Source organism: Antedon bifida, chromosome 2, assembly GCF_963402885.1.
Source record: "Antedon bifida chromosome 2, ecAntBifi1.1, whole genome shotgun sequence".
Taxonomy (NCBI): Eukaryota; Metazoa; Echinodermata; class Crinoidea; order Comatulida; family Antedonidae; genus Antedon; species Antedon bifida.
Window position 1 is genome coordinate 11,159,252 of NC_136227.1, and position 24,300 is coordinate 11,183,551.

At 34.3% G+C, this 24,300-nt stretch overlaps 1 protein-coding gene across 3 annotated transcripts; it reads right to left on the reverse strand.

Annotated features, from left to right (window-relative positions):
• Positions 1-1,270: 1,270 nt before the first annotated feature.
• LOC144836293 (3-hydroxy-3-methylglutaryl-coenzyme A reductase 1-like) lies at positions 1,271-21,327 on the reverse strand. Of its 3 annotated transcripts, none has more exons than XM_078691552.1 (5): positions 21,111-21,327; positions 8,582-9,309; positions 7,410-7,472; positions 4,886-5,082; positions 1,271-3,720 (listed from the first exon to the last, which is right to left on the reverse strand). In XM_078691552.1, exons 1-5 carry the CDS (start codon positions 21,200-21,202, stop codon positions 3,388-3,390), a joined length of 1,413 nt encoding a protein of 470 aa, XP_078547678.1. In that variant the 5' UTR covers positions 21,203-21,327; the 3' UTR covers positions 1,271-3,387. The 3 variants fall into 3 exon arrangements, with proteins under 3 accessions (XP_078547678.1, XP_078547676.1, XP_078547675.1); XM_078691550.1 differs by having other exon boundaries at positions 4,886-5,121; XM_078691549.1 differs by having other exon boundaries at positions 4,886-5,145.
• Positions 21,328-24,300: the final 2,973 nt, after the last annotated feature.

Here is a 24,300-nt window from a genome sequence, read left to right on the forward strand (position 1 = left end):
TTCAGTTAAATGGGTTTTTTTTCGACTAATTTTTGGTGAAAGTTAATAACTATTATGATACTTCAAAATGACCCACTTTTTTCGAAATCTTTTTTTTAAATTTTTTTTGGAATTGGTCAAAGGGACAATACATAAACTCTTTTTTCGTAACAGTTACGTGGCCCCACATTCCATCTCTTTGTTCATTTTGATCGCAATTCTGACACTTATGCACAAAAAAAAATCCAATGCCTTTATAGTAATAGGCATGATAGTTAATACTTAATTTTCTTACGGAAAACTCATTGTTTTTCCTCAAGGCCGTGCAAGTAAATAAATAATGAAAATTAACAGAAAAGAGAGAAATAAACTTAAATTAAAAGGTAAACCAAAAGACCCGACGCAGACAGAACAACCCGATATTTTTAAAAGGAATGTCGGTCCTTGCAAAAATATTAACATAATCCAATGAAGTTCGAAGTAAAAATCCCTAGACAGTTCGCTAAAGAAATGAATTACACAATGTCATTAGCTAATCTCGACACATCTATTGTAAAATTGGAGATGTTGATTGGATTGGAGATGGATTATTCGAGGTTGAAAGACAAGGAGACTAGGTCTGCTGAACTGAAAAATCGGCGTGTGAGTGCACAGTTTCGTTTAAACACCATAGCCCTTCATCTGAAGCTACTGGTTATTAGCTAGATTTTCAAATCGCGTCCGAATTCGGTCCTGCGCACTGAGAAAAATATTGTGAGCGTTGAGTTGGCTTTTACGTCGAGCACGAATTCGGTTATCTGTTGTCAAGTGAGGTCATGCATGCTCACTGCTGATTGAACAAAAGAAAAAAAACAATGACTTCTCCCAATTCGGAATCCGAATAAGGTACGGATTCAAATCGTACCAATGTGGTGTGAACGATCCTATGCTTTACCACTGAACTCATTATCCACGATATTTTTCTCGGGACACGATGTGAAAGCAGATATATACAGTTGATTTTTAATTCAAAGAACATAACAGATTCCTCTCTAACACAGTTTGATTTTAAATGACCTTTGAATCATATTCCATTCAATAGTTTATATTGATGTAAAATCGTATATCGTAAATCATATAAGTATATTGTATTATGTCATTATTTAGTTTAATGCAGCATTCGTCAAAAATGACCAAGAGTATGTAGTTAATGTTCAGAACATAAACATTTCTATTTATTATAAAAAAGATGTTATTTTTTCAAAAAACAATGTGTAAAATTTGATACCAAATAAACAAAAACATTTTCAAATTTTCCGTGTATAGCTTTTTATTATAACATGTATTTTACAAAAAAAGCAGCATAACTTCAATTTACATAGTTTCAAAGGTCAAATTTCAAGGTGAATTATCGTTTGGTTAATTTAATAATTATCACAAGCGATTTATTTGTAACATTAGGGCGTACAATAATAAACTCTAATTGACAGGGGAAATGTGTAATTTTATTAATTATTTCGAATTTTCGCAATAGAGATACAATGTTTAATCAATCTATCATAGGTAGTCAGTATGTTGTCAATGACATGGTGAATATATTGATATCCAGTAGGCATGCCTATTCTGTGTGTGTTTAGTGTTTAGGTATAATCATCATGCAACTAGTAGGGCAAGTAGAAGCTATATTTTACTAATCTATCTTTCAGCTAATCGTCTGCATTATCAATACATAATTCCGGTTACAATAATTCTGTATTTACAAGCTTTAAATTTTAGACCTCTATTATAAAAGATATATTTATAATATATACAAAAATCATAACAAAAATCAACAAGAAAAAAAACCCGTATTATACTTTATTTGTGACAAATACTTGTCATCTCTAAAAATTCTTTATTTAAGCTTAGTTCCCACTTAGCCTTCCCAAAGATACGGGCACACCGCAAGCGAGTTGACCAATCACAAGCTTGGATGTTCCATCGCGCCGTGATTGGTCAAATACCGCGCGCTAACGGTCTTGCGTTGTGTCCACTTGGGAACCAAGCTTTAATCACCACCTCATCACCAAGCACACGTCAACTCGTGTAGGTGTTCATCATAGTTTTTTTTTATAAATATAATAGCAAGCTTTCGTTTTCACAACACGCCGTGCGTCTACGTGGTGGCAAATATGCGCGGTTCATATGTTTCTAAGCGTGCGCAGAATGATGTATTTACTAGACAGCTACGTGTTCACATGGTGATTTGTGAAAACGTAAAGTACATTTTGGGAATTAGTACTTCATAAAAACTACCCTGAATACTACTATACTTCGACGCGTCATAAACAAATATTCACTTAACATCAGATTATATTGTAATAATTGTATATACATTGTTTATATCGGTAAAAGTCCGATATTGTTACCACTATACGGATATAATATCTACTAATTAACATATAATATTATACAAACTTATATAGTTATATTGGGCCTATATAAAAAAAATACGTTTAATAGGCCTACTTAACAATTTGATAACAATAATCGTTTCAATATTTGGTCTATAAATTCATGCAAATTGATAATACCCAATCGTCAATTTAATAAAAAGTTAAGCAGGTAAGATTTGTTTTTTGTTATTTGCTGCTGCACAGTATTAGACGGTGGAACGATGAAAGTGTCCCCTGAATAGGGATTGGCTGTAGTGTTACAACATTATATATTTGTATATTGCCTTTTGTTTTCATTTTAACAGAAAGTGTCTTCTGAACAGGGATGTACCTTGGATAAATTTGTGTTTTTTGATTCGTAGTGTAAATATTGATGTCCTATGGAGGGGTTACTGATAACTTCAGAGAAACACAATGACTTTACAACCATCGTAGTTTTGTCGTTTTATCTAATAAACTATTGAGGGCCGCCTGAGAAGTTATACATTTCATAAATAGAGGGAGCTGCTGTATTGGTTGACGAACAAACTATCTGGTCTAGCGCCCCCAATAATTATTTTGTAACTACGTTATTTCAGTTTCTCGTTTCAGCCTTGATTGGTACTGATTTTGAAAGCGCCCACTTATCAACGTTTTGTTTCACTTTTGTCGGTTGGCCAAATTCATTCATTTTTACATTTAGGCCAACAAAGAAATTGTACTGGTGCCAAATTAGATTATATTTTAGGATTGTAACGTGAAATAAATTTCACTTTTGCATTGACAAAATTAATACGGGTTTACCTGTGTAATTTGATAGTGCGCGTACTTTGGCCCACGTTACTTTAACTGGAATTTGATACACATAGCATTATTCGGTTTATCCACCAATGACTAAACGAAGAGGGTTGAGTGTACAAGTTTCAACATGCAGCATTAACTAAATCAGTAACGTTATTTAAAATATTGTAATGAGATTTCTGATTTACATTCATATTGTTTCACTAGTATCTATTCAGTTGCTTTGGTCTTTTTTATTTTCTTTTTTGGTCTCCTCTTTAACTTCTCCTGGTGCCGAGTCACCATTGACTTGTTCACTCGGCGTGGCATCGCCATTGAGCTTTTCGGCGGCAGCTTCACCAGCTTTATCTTCTTCGATGACCGAATTTCCGTTTGGCAAAGATGTAGATGGTGTTTCTGACTCAGTTCGTTTTTTCTTGTTTACAAAATGGTGGCTAATCATTGCAGCACACATACCTATTTCACCACCTAACACTGCAGCCAGGACGACCTCTGCAAATGCTTCTCTACTTTTCTCTTCCGGGAGGTCAATAATCTGAAGACATGCCTATAAAAAAATATTTTTTGTAATCGTTATGTTAATTCAGTGGAAGGTACTAGTTAAGTAGATAGTGGCGACCTCCTGTTTTTACGATATGCCATGCGACTACCATGCTATTTAATCGTCTAACATACATTTTGCGCATGCTCATAATGCTTCTGAGCGCCCACATGGTATTCTAACTGGACAGCTGCGTACTGTATTCGAGTGGCACGTCATGAAAAACACAAATTAACATTTTTGCATATTGCTGTGATAGCAAACAGTTTATATCCCCGCTACTAACTTTGCTGATATTGGTTTGATTTAGCCGTATTTCTAAAATATCGAATCCAACGAATAGCTGTTATTTCAAAATATGTTGTCCAAATATGAACCTCGTAACCTATAGGGAATCTGGTATATTATATATCGTATATTTTGCCAATGACTCAGCAGTATCAATTCCAGCAGTTCAGGAAATGCATATAATATGAACGTCTTAAATCTTTACTATATAAATAACTTGATGGTTATTAATTATCTTCCTGGAATCTACTTTTCTGATTGTCCTTGGAAATTACTTCAAACGCCAAAGATTATGATATCTATGATTTGCATTAGTTAAAGAAGATCCAAGATTATAGCGTGACATTTAATATAGGCCACTGTATGTTGAAACATTTCAATAAATTAATTCTTTCTAGTGGAAAATTATTTTGTATTACAGGATTCTTTGCAGCATTAAAGCAGCCCTCGAATTCTCACGTTAAGATAAGTTTAGTATTACAGTACCACTAGTATACCAGAACGTACGTATCACGAATTCCACCAATCACAAACGAATGATCATCAAACTGTCGCCTGTGATTGGCCAAATTACTTGGGTTGTGTGTACGTCATTGTTTTGCGTCTTAGGCGTGGATATCAATATGTTTTCCACTTTGTCTATTGATGTTTTGGGAACAGTGTCCTCACGGCCCTTATTATGTACAGATGAAGCCCCCATTAATGGACAGGTTTTGGAAACAGTGTCCTCACGGCCCTTATTATGTACAGATGAAGCCCCCATTAATGGACAGGTTTTCACTTTACCTGTTGATGTTTTGGGAACAGTGTCCTCACGGCCCTTATTATGTACAGATGAAGCCCCCATTAATGGACAGGTTTTCTAAAAATGTATTCACTTTACCTGTTGGCTTGGTAGCTTGGTTCCTCCTCCAGTTGTCCCAATCATCAGCGATGGCAGAGTAACAATAACTCGAAGGTCACCGTTCTTGGTTAGCTTCATATCAGAGATCCCGACGTGTGATTCAACTACGGCGGCCGCATCCAGTCCACTGGCAACCAGTATTGCTGCGATCACCCTGGCAGATTGGTATGTCGAGCCTTCGAGATGAATGTTTGAAGAAACTGTATGTGAGGGCGCTTTGGAAGATGAGAAGCCCAAAACTAAGAACCAACGTTAGTAATAGCTTTGCGGTAAAATGTTAGTAAAACGTAAACCACCAAAATAAATAAAATTGTAAAAATAAATTAAAGAAGCGGATTTTCCTACATTTCCGTTTTTAAATTAGTAGCATTATTTCCCGATATAATGGACAAATACAGATAATTGTTGATTTTTCCGAATTGTAAAGGCACTATTACAATTTTAGATAGGCCTATGATGTATAATATTCAAAATGGTTAACCCTGAAATAAGTCGATCTGAATGTAAATGGCTGCCAACTAAGTTTAAGTATTGGTGTTCCATTTGAAAGCCTGCTTATCTTCCAACGTATCAGGGACAAGGTAATACTACTGATGTATGCCTATCTCTCAAATCTTACATACGACAACATGTTTACTGTATCATAGACCAATTCGGTAATACAGTATCTCATGTGTATCACATGTGGTGAGGTTAAGGATCAGTTTATGGCCTCTGATACTAGGCTACATGCTGTATTACATATTTTTTTTAATACTGCGAAATCTAGATATCGGATGGAATCCGCCACTTTAAAATTTATTCAGATTTGTTATTAGCAGCAAACATAAAAGTTGACAATAAACAAAACTTTAGTTATTAATTGCAATGCAAATAAAATGTACTATCCTGTTAGATCATCTAAAATAGATCAAATATAATTTGTTAGTATTCCCAGCATCTAAAGTCAAGGTGTATGAATCACCTTTCATTTTTCACATAGTAACATCGTTATTCATCTTGTTGACATAAATATGATGGTTATAACATTTGGGACAATCGGATACGAGTATAACTAATGACTCATATTACTCTGGATAATGCTAAATAAATTGAAAACTGTTGTTAACTAAATGTTATTGTATGTCATAATACCGAGGGAGAAAATTAAGAACGCACGATTTGCAAGAAAATCACGCTTTTCAAATAGACATCCTAATATAATATAAGTAAATCGATTTTAATATCCTACTAAGATAACATACCTAGATGAGTTCATTGCGTTATTACGGACCTGAATAAGGTCACGTTTTCAATGACGGACCTAGATAAGGCCATGTTGATAATACTGGATCTAGATTGTTACGCATAGTGTTATTTATTGACATGAATGTGCGAGTGGTGCTTGTGTTACGTTAAGTACTAAAACGCAGGGCGAGTAGGTGCACTGGCTATCATAATGCACATTACTATATCGTACCTAGGCCTACCTTATTCTTCAGAAAGTCTTAATTCTGACGGAAGACATGTGGACAATCCAGTAAACAAAATAAACCCCTCCATTACACCATTAACAAGATTTATATTAAATGTGGCGGTATAGTCACATTATAAATAGTACAAATTTCGGGTTTGTTAAACAGAGCATTTTTAATCGATATCTCTCGATGCAATACACCCATGTGACTCATTGTACCAGACGAAGGATTAAAAGTTTCAATCGGTTCAACGCCGCGGCAATTGGTTCAACGCGGCGGCCAATGATCATCTTCTACAGAGATTAGTGTTTTATAACTTTATCAATTATTCCTGAGCCTATAAATATGTGCATAGACAGTGCATGAGTAATAAATCAGTTAAGTAATAATGAAATCATACCACAGGGGAATTAAGAGGAAAGGAACCAAAACAAAGAGAAAGTCGGAATAGATAGCATGCGAAATTGCAGATCATGCTACATTGATCATAATGTCATCATGTAAGAAAGATAAGTCTAGATTAAATAAATGGCATCAATGATTTAATAACATAATGATCCCATAGTAAACTAGTAATCTGACGGTATAAAAAAGCCAATGAAATTATGCTAACTAAAGAGGGCGGTATACTTAGTAAACAGCTTATTTTATACTGCCGAACTTTGGATAAAATAATAGATTTCTTTCTGAGGTTAAAATAAGCGTCAGTCATACCATTAGCCCACCACCACTACCAATGACAAGATAAGACACTCGCTTATATCTGTATACCTATTTATTTATGATACTAAAATGAGTAGCCTAAATTTACGCCCCTGCACTATTAGAAAAAGTCGAATAACAAAAAAACCCGGATGCACTCACGGGAAGAAAGATGTATTCTTGACATGAAATGGGCCAATGGTTGTCTAAAGGCATGACAATGCCAATGTATTATATTGTCAGTATAGAATCTTTGCCAATACGATTCGATTACGCATACGTTTGAATTAAACGGATTAAGTAATCAAACTCTTTGAAAGAAATTATTATAGAAAATCACATACCTGCGGTATGAGAGATTAGTTGCCATGTCCTCGACTCTCTTGAAAAAGACGCCAACTTCTCGGCTGCAATTGTAAAGATAACAACAATTGTATAAATGATTCAATCTATATTTCGATGAAAAATGGCTACCTAAACGCTGCCAAATTATTCTGCTGATTAGAATTGATTATGGCGCAATCAAGATCGTTTACAATAACGGAAGCCATTTTGAGTTTCATAATAAAATGCACGAACTTTCAATAATTTGCGCCTCAAAGCTTGAATGCCCATTGCAATACACATGTAGAGCATAATAATAATTAGTTAACTCTTATAACTTTCTATGTTGAGATCTATTCAAAATGTTTAACTTGGTCTATGCCTAAGCTTCCAGTGCCCATGGAGCGCAATTACCGCAATATCTTTGTCCAGTATCATCAGCAAATTCTGTAAAACAGTGCATAACATGCGACGTCTGTATCATAGTCTACAGACGTAGCATAACATTACAATTGATATATGGACCTGCATGGTGACACTGCATTACATAATTTGGACAAAAGTATGCCATATGTGCAGGACTAAAGAAATCGAGTGTGTATTGAAGGTGTCTCAACATTTATAAATATATTATACAATAACCACAATGTAGATACTATTACAGAGTACGAGGACTAACAAGTGTTCCCAGGGGTCGACTTCCATGCAAATAATATAATTTGCTTATAACTTCTTCACAGAAGTTAAATTGATGAAAATTACAGTGTTTCCTGATGCAGCGATGACCTTCTCTTACGCAATTATATATGAACTGATAGAAAGAAAACTAATCTCATAGACTTGTTGCCATTTTAGTAAACACACTTAATAATGGGTTTTCTATTTCAAAATCGAAATAGAACGTCGACTTAATTGACATTTATTTTAAATGTCAAATACAAAATGATAAGTTATAATAAACCATGCATAGGCGTAATGACCATTACATTTTGTTTATGTAACTTTTGGGTGACATAAGACAATCATAATCTCTTAATTTACTAAAATAATGTTAGTGCAGTACATGATATAAATATGTGTAATCACAAAGTTACAAACGTATGTAGGCCTACACAATAAGTGACAAATCATATAAAAATTCCGTAGTAAGAAATGTTGGATAACAAATAATTACTTATTTGGTTTCACTTACCTGACACGTGTAGTATCTCTTCTACCTTCTCCTTTGGGCAAACGACTTCTCCAGTTACATATACACCACGTCCGTCTATCATCAGACTAGTTGCCGCTTGTCTGTTCCTAGCAAGTCCGACGTCAAGGTCCCAGCTACTCGGTTGGACGGGTGCTTCTTTTAAGATTGACTCCATAGCTTCCTTTGTAGCATAAGTAGAGATATTCTGACCAACTGCTTCTCCAGTATCGAAGTACCAACGAGAGTACACACAGTTGCCATGCACAGAGTGTTCGAGTTTGACCAGAACAGCCTCTTCAACAACGGCAATTGCATTGGTTTTGACAGACTCAAATGTGGCTGGTAGGCCTAGCCATTCATTAAACTTCACAGCTAAACGAATACTTTCAAAGTGGAAGATCGGCGCACTCTGGACTTGTTTCTTGATGACTACTGACTCAACACCACCGCACATATTGATCAACTGACATCCTCTGTTGCAGGTTCCGACTAAAGACGTTTCTGTTGTTGCCAATGGGACTGTGTATTTTCCATTTGCATGACTACCGTTAACTTGTACCTGAACTGCCCCTACTGGAACTTTCACCGTGCCAATGTAATTTTCGATGTTACTTTTGAAGGTGTTGGAATCGTCTTTTTCGTTTAGAGCATCAAGATTGACTTTGCTCAGAATGGATGCTTCTATATATTCCTTCCGGGTCTCTACTTCAGATGGGGTCTGTGTTTGCCTAAAACAAATAATAGTAACTTTTATTTAACTTGTAGGTCTAAGTTCAAAGCTTATTTAAATAGCAATTATAAATACAAATTGTGTATAAGCATGTTCCGATTCACGTTTCTTAAATACACATGATATATTGGTTGTTTAATTAATAATTGTACTTTTTTATCTTCCTTTACCGTCTACTGCATTAAAACTAACATCACTCCATCACGCAACCGATTCAACATCAAATCAATATTAGGACGTCTTTCGCAGGACGAGAAAGGGTGTTACGTCTTAAAGGCCTACACCACTGTTATGGGATTACGAAGTGGTATGCCTAAATAACAGTTACGAATACGAATAGAACTTTATTGCAATCAAACGAAAGATTGAAGTTTAACAAAAGCGTTTCACTCAGAAAAATAAAATGCAATATACAAATATAAAAGACATTCAGAAATGTAGAACATACAATCAAAACATTAAAACAAAATTACAATTAAAAATCACTTATTATAAAAACAATAAATATAAAATTCAAATTGAATTGTTCTACAACAATACACGATTGTACATAATTTCGTTTTTGGGGTTAACATAAAACAGTCGTGACCTGTCAAATCAAGCGCTTTCCCAGCAAAAATATAATGTATATTATTTAATTCGATGTCTAGGCCTATTTAACAAGATGGCCGGCTCTAAATTTATAAAACTACAGGAACACATTTTATTACTGCACATGAACTCTATCACGATAAACATTTCCTTTTAACAGTAACTGACATTTAGATTTTCTATATGCTTCCTTTACACATTCGGACTACTGTCGATGATAGGCCTACAGTAGACCATTCAAAATCACGTGGTAGATATATTAGATCTACCACGTGATTTGGAAAGAATATGTGTTAACTTCTAATACTAGTTTCTTTTTATGTTTTCAAAATGACTGTAATTTGATTCTTCAGAAGTTAGTTTTACTTGTATACCTTTAGTTTGATTTGTACATTTGAATGTCATTGAATTAACTGCAAAATGTTAAAATGTGTACATTTTCACAGGTCCACGCTATACTATTTTATTGTAAATGGGTGAAAATGTCACTCGTTGTTTAGAGTGAAACTTTTGAATGATTTTAAAGAGTGGTATTAGAATCACTTTTGAAAGAGTGAAAACCACTCTTTGAAAACAGTTGAGCGATTCACTCTTTTCAAAGAGTGGTTTCAGTCTTTTAATAGTGGTCTTTACTATCACTCTTAAAAAGAGTGACTATAGTTACTCTAAAAGAGTGGGTTTCACTCCTTTACATTAAGAGAGTAGGAGTTCATGTGGGAGGGTTTCTTAGTGTGGTACCATGAGGCATAGGAAAAAAGTTTTTCTTGACTTCGTCTCTTAGATATAACAAGAACTTATTGTTTGTTTATTGTTTGTTTGTTTATTTTTATACTGGGCGACCTCTTCAGTCAAAGACTGGTCGATAAAAAATAATTGAAATATGTTACGGCGCACCACTCGATCGACTACGCATCGAGTCGAGTGAAACGTCATCTGCGCAAGCTAAACTGTTCAGTTACACGTGGCTACCATCAACAGCGATCACATCGGTTAGAGCCTAATGCCTATTTTGACAACTCTAAAAACAGGGTAAAGTGAACATTTCTCTATTTTGGCGCAATTCAAATATACTGTAGTTATAATATCATTTCGAGGTCCATTCGTTTTATTTATTTAGGCGTCAACGCCATGACTATATTAAATAAGAGTGGACTAAAAAATACATAAATATAATAAAATACAAATCTCAATACCAAGAAATCAGTTATTGATTTATTTCATTCAATTGAAATCAGGAAAACACCACATAAGAGGGATACTTAAAATAGACTGTTAGATCTGTATGATACTGAATAGTATTGTACACATTTATATCACTATTCTTATTCTTGCATATAAATGCTTAAGTATAATCTATTTAAAATGTAAACTTAAATAAGAATCAAAACAATTAGGGCATTGTATTGAAGTGGTCCTCTACAACATACTCCTACATGTTAAGTCCCGCGCATCTGGCGTGATTCTTACACACCTAAAATCTGACGCTTTTTCATAATATAATCTCAAGTTTTTTGTTGTTTTTTTTTTCAAATTACTTGAAAACTTCAGAATCCTAGGCGATAACAACAACGTCAATAATGTTGACGAGTATGTACTGAATTAGGGAAATTTCACAGCAGGACGTTTTGACCCTGTCGGCCGGCACGAAACAATGATTATTGAGGGTTAGGGGCAAAGTCATAATTTGGAAATCTCAAGCCAGCAGCTACCTAGCCTCAAACTGTTGATATATGTATGCTGCATAAACCTAAACTGAAACAATAACTTTAGTTACAAATAGTTCAATTATATCATTTTTAGTTTGTGAATGATGTGTATTTTTAAAATGTTTTGTGTATTGTCAATCAATCATTATATGAAATCATTTATTTCGGAAACGTAAAGTAAATCACATCCTAGAATGACTGTACATCCTCATGAGGCAGGATTTATATAAATAGTATGTAGGTCTTTGCCTTCCGCATAATTGTGTACATTGTGTTTGTGTTATGGATGATACATTGCCCTTATGCTAACACTAATGACTACTGAATTGCTACTAAACGTTAAATATATTACCCCATGGGTAAGGTATTTCTTATCTATACCCTGAGAGTGTGAGGTCATTGTGATGGATGGTACACACACACCCTGACCTGAGGTGAAGACAGTTATGATTGATTATCTTCTCTTCTAAAGTGTGCGAGGTCGTCATGGCGGATATGGTAAGCACAAACTGTGTCCTAATCTAACTCGATACTTTCCCGAAGTCTCTTTTTGATGCTGTTAGTATTACGAGCGCCACCAGTCAGCGTTTTGATTCTCGTCTGTAAACGCAATGTGTGCCAAAATGTTTACACTAGGCGAATTTGTTTGCGTGAATCGAAAGCGTCGCCTTATATACGCATACGTATTCATGTTTCCACCTTCCAAATCCCTCTCTATGCGACGAATTCTAGGTCCTTGAATTTTTCGCTTTAAATTGTTTCTACTTTTTGCGAAGCGGAAAATTGCGCAACCAATCAGAGCTCAGGAAATGAGCTATGACGCGTTTATGAGCACTCATGAATGCGAATCTAAAGGCTATCTTTTCTGATTTTCAAGGAAAAAAATGTTTATTTTGATTTGATGAACATTGAAATCGCAGCTAATCGCTGTTGTGGAAAAGGGTTGCGCGATATTTATTTCTGCGAAGAAACGTTGGATTTGCGCGCGCGAACAAATTCGCCTAGTGTTCCTTTGTTTGAAGATGTTGCTCGATGGTGAGTGTGTGAGGTCATTAAGGATGGATGATCTACACATCCTGAATGTGTGTTATGATGAATGAACACACATAATTTACTTATTGTTGATGGTGTAGTATCGTCCACTTTACTTGTTTAGGCATAATAATGCTTTACATGCCATACCTTTCGTCAAAACTTTTAAACGTGAAACATGGCTTTGAGGAAATTATTGTGGTTTAATGATAGGCAATAAACTGTCACTCTCTATTGATAAAACTATAAACACATTTTAACTAGGTGAATAATTTCATAATCGTTTTAGGCACACTTTGCCCGCCATAGCTTCAGTTAAAACTTCAAAAGAAACATCGCTTTGAGGCAATAATTATCGTGTAAAGCATAGGCAATAAATTGTAACTATCTATTGATAAACTATAAACACAATTGAATTAGCTGAATACTTTCATAATCGTTTAATACGTCGTATTATATAGAATCTCTATCCCTGTCATACTTGAAATTCCTCACCAGAATATTTTTACAAGGTCAGTCACTGTCAAAAGGCACTCGTAGGAAATATAGTACAAAGGAATATAATACTACACCCACCCATCATCGCCTACATAACTGGATCATAAATCAATAGAACTTACACACACTGTTATACCTACACAATTTGTTGGATTATCGATACTGGAATTTTTTGTTTCCATTTCTATAGTAAACATTCCATTAAAAGAAGTGATTATTATAAACAGTACAATGTCACATGGTAATTTGGTTCCAGTAGAAGAACCTTTTAACAGTTACGAACTCGAAAGTCAACGATTGATGATTGCCAATTTGGGGCTCAAACTAAATCATTGTTTGTCCCAATACATCGGATTTTACAAACAAAACGAGTTCGTATGTCGTCAAAACTCCGATCTATCTTCACGTGTTTCAGAAATACATCCGCTACAACGTTATACCACAATGTTTGAATGTAAAAAGTTTGTTCTATCAATTGATAGCTACTGTATCGATAGATATCACAAATTGTTGCTATTCGAACAATGATACATTTTGAGAACCTATTTGGTATTGTTGCCACAGCTATTGATTGTATTTTTGGAAATGAAATAATACAATTAAAAAAAAAAGGTATTTAATTAAATTAATGTTATTTTTGTTACTGTAAATTGCGTCGGATTATGATCTGTATTCATCTGTTTATATTTAAGTACTGCAATGACATTGGTATAAAGGTAGGCCTATAATAATTATGCAGATAATTACACACAATTAATAATGAGGAAAGGGCTTTTTTAACATTTGTTATTGTTAAGGAATTCTTTACCTTAATAAAGACTTTAATGCAAAATCGGCAATCTATTCATTGGACGAGAAATACTTTACTAGTTTTCTGGACTCAAGTAATTAATGCTAAATAAAATCTAAACTAATATGATTATTTAGACCTAATGCGGTCTAGAAGCCACCTGTGGATGGGCCCCAATCGAATACTCACAGGAGAATACTGCACATTCCATTGATCGACGTTTTAATGGAAAGATCGTATGCATGACGGAATGTGGGTCATAAACATTCGCACATATTATATGAGCTAGAAAATTGACCCAGTATACTTGCGTGGTTCGTGGGGAAGAAATGAAATAACAAACACAACCTGTGTCCCCATAATAGTTCATAAAAAACTTAAAAAAAAAAAAATAATCGGTATAAACGCCAGGCTATTGATCTGTAGTTCCCCGGGTGTAGGTCCCACTCGAGAATTAGCCTACTTACGTATAAACAGGTGTATAAATACAAAATTACGCCAGAGTATAGATCTGACCAATTTTACTCAACTATTTTATACAAAGCTACTCCACAGTAATAAATTATTATACGAATAAAATATTTAGTTTATACAAAAAGTTTGGTTCTTATAATAAGTTTCGAATGATTCATTCTTCTTCATTTTTGTAATTATTTACATTACAAAGATTATTTAAGAAGACGACAATATCGTCATATAAATTGACAACAATTATATAGGTTACGTACGAAGATTGCTGAAAAAAGCATTGGAAATAGGGTGAATTTGGAGGACCATTTGATTTAAGCAAGGCTATCATTGCCTTGGTTCAAATAAACAAAAAATGATCAATGAAATAGATAGTATATATACCTAGCAATACCTTAATAGTTTTTACCTATAAATTATTTAAAATAATATCACAATATTCATAGACAGTTTCCAAACAGGCGTTTAATTCATTGAAATGGTTTAAGTTTTACGGAATTTAACATTTTTACTTAAAAGATAAGATTATGAAAACAATAATAACAATAATCAGTTAAAATGACAGGTACGACGGTAATAAAGCGCCTGTTATACTATATAATGCAATATGCCTCATATTAATACAGTACCTGAAGGTCATGTCATGCAGAAATATGACCCATGAAGCGCTCATTCATTGCACTTTAAATTATCTGAAAGACAACACGCCTCTGTATCATACCCCTGCTGAAGTATGCCCAGAACTCTACATTAAATACTTTATAACATATGACCTAATTTTCCCACGCTAAACTGGCCTTAGAGGAAAATACCGGAGCAGAAAGTGGTAATAAATATTCCAATGTTTAAACGTTCAACAAATAGTAGTTGATCAGGAGGTTTGATCAAGGAATTTGGAAAAGACCTTACAATTTAGATAAGATACTAAAAGGTAAGGCCTCTCGATATCAACAGGTTACCGTCCAGAAACATGCGGCGCACACAGTGCGCAAATAACTATAGTGTGTCAACAAACATTATGTAACGAAATTTTGTAATAAGGCCTCAATTTGTTCTCCAAGAATTTTCTCTTTTCTTAAAAATGTTTATGATTCATTATTTATGAAACACTCATCGGGTTATTTCATTAAAAGGGCATTGCTCCGTACAATACAGGTCATGTGACTTTTTAAGATGATTAATTCGTCACAATCTTAAAATACATATGTAACAAAATCTTTTAGATTTTTTTTTTATACTTTTCTGTGTCACAATTCACTAATTGAAGTAGATTTAACAGACGTCAAAGAGCTTCCGTGCACTCATCATCAATGTCAAATAGCGCCAGCCTATTAACATAAAAATATAACTATTTTGTCTTTGTTTTAACCCATATTAAAGTACTGTAGGCACAGAACAAAAACATATAAAGAGATATAAATATAAATATGATTAAGGCACAAAAACATAAATTAAAAACCAACAAAAATATAACGAAGAAGCCTGTTACGGGAAGTAATCAACAGGTCAAGTACCTCTAGAGCGGTCAGGACCCTCTTACAAAATTATAAGTTATTTTTTGTATTTTAATGATAATATTTTTTTAATTGTGTATAACAAATTATTTTATTTATTACATTTGACGACATTTGGAACAACAGCAACAACTTAGTCACGAACGAACAAGAAATTCGTATTCTAAAGTTCTTTCATAGGAAAGTACTAGACTACTGTAGCTAGATTTCTGTTTACGAGTGTAAAATAATAAAATACATGGTTAAATTGGTGAATTCTAAACCCGATTGTAACGAATACATTTCAATCACAGATACTTAACAGTAGACATCAGTCATTTAACAATGTAATTTCCGAATTCATTTCTTTTTTAATCTAATAGACCTTGCATTAACCAGTCGTCGAAAGACGGCTTTGGTGATGTTATAATTAATTACTTGTAAATTAATGTTATTTTGATTGTTATGATTATTACCAATTATTAAGTAATGACGAAGTTCTATTTCTAAACTCATCTACCTTATTAGATCAGATGATTAGATGAATTATTTAAATAATTTATCCATGTTAATATAAAGTGACAGACTATTTATTTAAAATTATATAGGACTAAAGAAAAAACAACTATAGGGAGACATAAACCTTATTTTTAGAAATCGGAAGGTGACCCCCTTTTAGTTTCAAAATATTTATTAGTAGCTATAAAAGTAGCTTATAATAAATGAAAATTATGTTATGAGTTTATTTATTTTGTTTATTTTACTTGTGAGTTTCCCAATTGGTACATAAGTATATTTATTTATTATCAATACTGTATTTTTGTTTTCGGGGCATGGTCAATATTGGAATTAAAAAGTGCGTTTTTCGCGCGTATACACTGTTTGCGTACAATATTGCCTTCTTTTTGATACGAAAGACAGAGAAAATGGTCAATCTTACAATAATCGTTTCAGACTTGTTCAATGGTTTTAAGGGAGGGCTTCATTAAATATTTTGTGAGAATCTTTATAACTTAGTATAGATAAGTAGCAGTATAACGGCACCCTACTCAGGTGTGTGGGGTTAAAATTACATACAATTACATACAGTTTGTACACTTAATAAGGCGGCTACTTTTTGTGTATTTCTTTTCATTTAAATCAATTATGAGAAGGTCAACATATTATACTGTGGGTTGATTAGTGTCGGGAGGGAGGCGGGTAACATTCATCTATTTTTAGACCAGTCTTCAGAAAAAGAAGCCCTTGCGAAAAATAACAGAGAGTACTTTATAAACAAAAAATAACATGAAGCATAAATTAATTTGTTGGCTTCTTTCATGAAACCAACGTGTGCATACAAAAGTCAAACGATTTGTTTTTGGAAATTTCTACTCTTAGTCTAAACATAAAAACAGATTACTGAACTTGTATTTGTATGTATATGTAGGAAAAAAGGAATAATGGAATTAATAAAAATAATAGAATCGTAGTAGGAAATTTGGAAAATACACAGGAAACATTCATTCCACTACACAGTAAGTGAATATTTTGAGGGTCTTGGAAATTTTACAGGAAGTTTAAAAAATCACAATAAAGTTCAGGTTGGCTGATGTAGACCTATATGCCGGATATCCTGGTTACAAGTGGCATTAGGTTAAGGTCTGTTGCAGACGACACCATGTTCTTCTTCCGTTCTTGTTGATTTTATCTACTACTAAAACTTAAGGGCCTATTTCATAATGCTCTCATTCTCTCTTATTTTTAGTCGCATGCGTGCAACGCGACTCTACGGCTCACTTGGTTGGTTGGTCGGATGGTCGGTCGGTCGGTAAACACTAACTCAAAATTGAGTACGCGACTGCAGCCATGTATGATGGCCTTGTTAAACTAAGAGCCTATGTAGGAGGATAAGCGAAAAGAGCTACGGTATAAACTATGCAGGTGGTAATAATCACCTACTCCCTCTTCTTTAAGTATATAACAAAACGACACCGTCTTAAGTTCCGTGAAATGGAACTGGGGTTGTGAATGTACACTTAAAGCATATTAATATATCTATTGATGACATTGAACCGAATTAAACTGATAATGATTTATCATTTATTGATAATATTCATCAAATGTATTGATCACGTGATTTTAATATTACAGACGTGCTGCACGTTGTTTTCATTGTCTCACTTGACGCAGTGACCCAGTTTCGTATAAAGCTAGAACGCAAAGCACACTCGATACTCGTACTGCGTTTTTCTCATCATAATTATTATTTAGATGGCGATAAACAATCCCGCAGTATCGTGTCTCCTGCTAATAACCTTCGTCCCATAGCTTATCTTTTATGGGTCTCTCTCATCTTTATTCATTCATTAGTGTATGCATATATTTTGGTTTACAATAATTTAATTTATAATAATAATTATTATATAATATAATAAAATTATAGATCAAGTTAAGGCAACACACTTCGTCCCATAGCTTCAGACATAGCCTACTCTACGATAATTGACAGTAGGTTCTAAAGCAAGAAATCGACGAGCAACGCATGTAACTTGACAAATCAAATCATAATCACTGATCCGACCTTCTGTATATAACCATATTATCCGAAAAAAATCTACTAACGCCCGCCAACTGTAACATTCGCGTATAATAGTCTGACGGCGTAATTAGCACATGAGTAAGCGAATAATACTGCTGTTAGAAATGATAGAGAATTAATTTAATTAAAAATATGACCCATTTGTAGAACTTATATCAAGTCGGACGTTTTCATGACATCCATAGATTATGATAACAAGTTTGACAAACGATAGCGGAAACTGTTGTGCTGGCAATTCGCCATATTCAGTCGTAATGCATACGAGTTCGCATGAGTTTTTACAAGGAAATTGCAATAAACTTAATCATACGATACCTTATAAAACAATATCTAACAAGTTTAAAAACACTATGTATTTATTTTTAGGAAACGTAATACTGTAACGATATTACTTTAAACGTTCCGTATTTTTAGTTTTACATTTTGGTTTGTTACACACCTTATTGTTACTTTAATTTTAAAAAACCTTAATTAGAATAAAATAATCCTAATAATCATACAAATTGATATGCCATAATCAAGTGAAGGTGCAATAAACTACCCGGTAGAACAAACGTTGTCAATATAATAATAATAAAGTAGCATCATTTTTAAAGGGTTAATATAGTTAGTATAATGAAATAACTTATAAATAAGAGAGAAAAATCTCTCGTAGGATTCCAATGCAGGCAATACCTTTGTAAAGCTCTGTCTACACTATCAAACTAGTTTAACAAAAAAAGTTCGATGTGCCTAAAATGCCCATAACATCATCATGGCAATGGGAACATCACATTTGTTACCATATAAAATTTGATAGTGAGACAGAGCTTTAGTATTATATACTAATATGAATATTTTAAAAGCTGTGGAACGTTTCAAATAACTTTCGTTACAAAAGTACCAATAAGCGTAAGCGCTCATAGGGCCTACTTTGCGCGAATAAACGCTGCAGTTCGAATACAGCCACATACTGTCACTACTGCACTTGTTTAGATCATTAATAGTATATAAGTGCTGGCAAAAGATTATGATAAAATATAACCAAACTTGAAACCTGGCTAATTAATACAATTCTATAAATAGAAATCGAAATCGAATCTATCAAAAAAAATTATCCAATGCGTCTATGACGGAACAACGAACTCAAGGGAGAGCCGCGCAATAACCAGGAAGATGATGGTATCCGTGGGTAGAGAAAAGTCTGATATTATAGTAAATAAAGTAAAGTACTTAAGTATCGATATAAATGTATTGGTTTAATTTTAATAGAAACACACTTAATAAAACAATGAAAAGGTAAAGAAACCAATTTTAGTTAAAGTAAAAAAAAATTTTTTAATAATTGCCGTACAAAAAATACGACTACTGTAACTTGTTTGGGTTGTAAGTTAATTAAATTAACAAAAATCAGCATTTTTAGCAATAAAAGTTACATACAAAATCAATCTAATTATTTCAAGCATGGAGGTATAAAATAATTATTTTATACCTCCATGTTTCAAGTAGCATGCAATTTGAAATTGTTTGAATTAAATGGTTTTGTTGTAGGCTTACTCATGTCATCGACATCAGTCTCACTCCTCACCACGTGTACCTACATGTAGATTATAGTTTTGAAAATTAATCTTATGCACGCCACATATTAAATAACGTCAGATTAAACCGTAACGAAAGTTAACTTTTACTATAATAATATGATAGATTACAAGAACACGCTTGAATTGTCCCTAATTCAACTATTAAGGTCATGGAACCACAACACAGATTAACAACAACAATATACAAACACGTAGGTGGCAAACATATTAAATTCTTTACATTTTGTGGTATAATAATTGTCAAAATGGAGGTATTTTGTTATTAACTTTTTATTTACGGCCTTCATATTATGGAATCCATCGCAATATTCGATACTTGTCATAAGTTGTTTCAAGGCCGCGAATTTTGCTATTGGACATGACGTCATATGTAACGTAACTTTATCAAAATGTTGCAGATGGGAAAAAAAGGAAATTTGACGCAACCAATATGTCAAATTGGTTTAAAAATCTGTGTTTACACTACCGTCTATTAATATATAAATCTACTGCAGACTATCGCTACCCACCCATCATCTAGTTCCGATTACACTGGGTCTCAACAGGGTCAGGTCTATTATAACTGAGTCTAATGCCTATACGAATACGTTACATTGTTGAATGCACATTGAAATTGTGCTGATTTGTAAAACTCAAAAGCATACAAAAAATAATTTGCTGACAGGAAAAGTTTAACATTGCATGAGTAAAAGCTACACGAATTCAAATGTATAACAAATGGGCCTAATATCAGAGAAGATTACGTAATGTAATTTTAATGAATTATAATTAAGAACAGGGAGGGACAGTTATGCTGGTGGTTAGGGGAGAGGGTTGAACGCGAGGGAGCATCAACCGTTGGAGAAAATACAGCAACCACATAATGTTGGAACCACCTGGAATGTAATAAATTTTATTTTCATCACTACTTCTCGTGTCATCTTCATCACCGTCATACTCACGCCACCATTACGTAGGCCTAACAGTATATTGCATGTAGGATAGAAAGTATTATTTCTATAGAGACGTAGAAGAAACTAAGGATGTTCGTTATTTAAAAGAAACATGATGAAGAACTTACGTTTCAGCAAGTGACGTCATACTACCTCTGTGCTTATCTTTATCCTTCTTCTTCTTCGGTCGTAACTTATTGATAAACTTTGACGACGGCATGATTCACAACAAAATTGGTACAAATAACTCAATCAAAAACAATGTAAAATGGACTACTGAACCTGGCCTACAACTCAACTAAAGGAAAGAAGTGTTTAAACTTGGCCTCTTCGACGCACTAGTCACACCCCTTGAATGAAAGTTTTACAAAAGTATACGCAATAATAATAGTGTTATCAGAAGAGTTCATTATTCAGCAGGGGTGTTGAATGAATAAAATGTTCAGTATAACAAGTTAGGTGAAGCATGGGTAGTGTTACCGCCAATGTGTTTATTGGAAGCGTTCAGTTTTCGATTTATTGAACGTACGATCAGTAGAGAATGTAGAACAAGTTAGATCATGTCATGTCTATAAAGTTTTTCAAAATATTACTGCCCTACATTGAGAAAGGGGCTTCATTCTACAAAAAGCTACTTTTGATTAATTGACCAAAACGTGATTTTGTTGTTCATTACAAAATGTCATGTAGTATTTAATTTTTCAAATATTTTAAAAGTACTATAATAAAAAAATATCTTAGGCCTATATGGTTTTCAATTATTATTTTGGGTTTTTTTGGGTTATTTTGTTTGATTTTTTTTTATCAAAATTTGCCAAAACATTTAGTAACTTTTTTAAATTATAAAATATAAATTAATAATTTAGATCAGGTAAGTTGTAAAAAATGTACAAAATAAATGAAAGAAGCTTTTCTGCTGAGAGCATAAATATCTGCCTCATTATTCATCATACTGTTGATATCTGATTAGTCAATGTCTATTAATGGCGTTGCTATTGGGAAGTAAAGCGAACAATTGCTGTAATAATTGTTAGTTGAGGCCTTATTTTTGGGGTGTCTGTAGGTAAGCCCAATAAGTATTATAAATGTCATATTTATAGACATATTTTGGGATAACTGGTCAATTCAAGAGATAGAATAATACCCCCAAGAGTCAAATAAGACACAAATCTAAATTAAACAAGGGTTATCCGCAACTAAGTTGCATAACATATATAGGTAAGACCTTTTCTCTAAGTAGGGCAGAATAACAATAATAGATACATAATAGGCTTACAACTTCAAAAGGATAATTTAATCTCACTAGATTAAATAGTTAAATAAGGATTGGATCGCTTTGCCTTAACCAACTAAATATCTATACAAATGAAGAAATATCATATAGACAATGCCTTACATCCTTTTTAATTCGAAAACAATTCAGCCAGGGCGTATTATTCTAGGTCTGTCTAGCATAAATTTGTTCGGGTAAACGACGGTAGAACGAAACCAACCTGTGACGTAAACTATGTTACCGTAATCCATTTGTGTTATTGTATTTCAAACGTACGAAACTTGAGTTTGTTTCTTAAAAATATTTTGGCACATATGGCGTGCCATACCTATAGTTGAGCTGAAATTGGTGGCGCTAAACTTGTAAATGAATACTTTGATACCGTTTATATTTCAAATATTTGAATGTTTAGAAACTTAAACATTTCTTAAAATATGTGTTACAGTGCATTAAATTGTATTAGGAAATTTAAAAAAAAAAACATTGTCTACCAGCTAATGAAATAGCACATTTTTCGCATAGCGGGAAACTTCACTGTTTTATTACACATTTGTTTTAGTACACATTTTGTCAGCATTATTAAGTAATGTTTAGCCCTGCTGCTCTGTCGTAATGTTTAGCCCTGTTGCTCTGTCGTAATGTTTAGCCCTGTTGCTCTGTCGTAATGTTTAGCCCTGTTGTTCTGTCATAATGTTTAGGCCGCGCTTCTTTGTCGTAATGTTTAGCCCTGTTGCTCTGTCGTAATGTTTAGGCCGCGCTTCTTTGTCGTAATGTTTAGCCCTGCTGCTCTGTTGTAATGTTTACTCCCTATTGCTCTGTCGTAATGTTTAGTCCTGCTGCTCTGTCGTTATGTTTAGCCCTGCTGCTCTGTCGTACAGTTTAGGCCTGCTGCTGCTCTGTCGTAATGTTTAGCCCTGCACTGCTCTACTCGTAATGTTTAGCCCTGCTGCTCTGTCGTAATGTTTAGCCCTGTTGCTCTGTCGTAATGGTTAGTCCTGCTGCTCTGTCGTTATGTTTAGCCCTGCTGCCCTGTCGTACAGTTTAGGCCTGCTGCTCTGTCGTAATGTTTAGCCCTGCGCTGCTCTGTCGTAATATTTAGCCCTGCTTCTCTGTCGTAATGTTTAGCCCTGCTGCTCTGTCGTACTGTTTAGCCCTGTTGCTCTGTCATAATGTTTAGCCCTGCTGCTCTGTCGTAATGTTTAGCCCTGCTGCTCTGTCGTAATATTTAGCCCTGCTGCTCTGTCGTAATGTTCACCCTGCTGCTCTGTCATAATGTTTAGCCCTGTTGCTCTGTCATAATGTTTAGGCCGCGCTTCTTTGTCGTAATGTTTAGCCCTGCTGCTCTGTCGTACTGTTTAGCCTGCTGCTCTGTCGTAATATTTAGCGCTGCTGCTCTGTCGTAATGTTTAGCCCTGCTGCTCTGTCGTAATGTTTAGCCCTGCTGCTCTGTCGTAATATTTAGCCCTGCTGCTCTGTCGTAATGTTCACCCTGCTGCTCTGTCATAATGTTTAGCCCTGTTGCTCTGTCATAATGTTTAACCCTGCTGCTCTGTCGTAATGTTTAGCCCTGCTGCTCTGTCGTAATGTTTAACCCTGCTGCTCTGTCGTAATATTTAGCCCTGTTGCTCTGTCGTACTGTTTAGCCTGCTGTTCTGTCGTAATATTTAGCCCTGCTGCTCTGTCGTAATGTTTAACCCTGCTGCTCTGTCGTAATGTTTAGCCCTGTTGCTCTGTCGTAATATTTAGCGCTGCTGCTCTGTCGTAATGTTTAACCCTGCTGCTCTGTCATAATGAGGCCGCGCTTCTTTGTCGTAATGTTTAGCCCTGCTGTTCTCTCATAATAATTTAGCCCTGTTGCTCTGTCGTACTGTTTAGCCTGCTGCTCTGTCGTAATATTTAGCCCTGCTGCTCTGTCGTAATGTTTAACCCTGTTGCTCTGTCGTAATGTTTAGCCTGCTGCTCTGTCGTAATATTTAGCCCTGCTGCTCTGTCGTAATGTTTAACCCTGTTGCTCTGTCGTAATGGTTAGCCCTGCTGCTCTGTCG

What these genes read in the sequence shown, in the direction of transcription:
- LOC144836293 (XM_078691549.1), bottom strand. Translation starts at nt 21,202, where the DNA reads ATGCCGTCGTCAAAGTTTATCAATAAGTTACGACCGAAGAAGAAGAAG. An exon ending in ATGACGTCACTTGCTGAAAC is followed by an intron (nt 9,310 to 21,110) that starts GTAAGTTCTTCA and finishes TATTTGTTTTAG; the next exon opens with GCAAACACAGACCCCATCTG. An exon ending in CCAAGCTACCAAGCCAACAG is followed by an intron (nt 3,721 to 4,885) that starts GTAAAGTGAATA and finishes ATTTTTTTATAG; the next exon opens with GCATGTCTTCAGATTATTGA.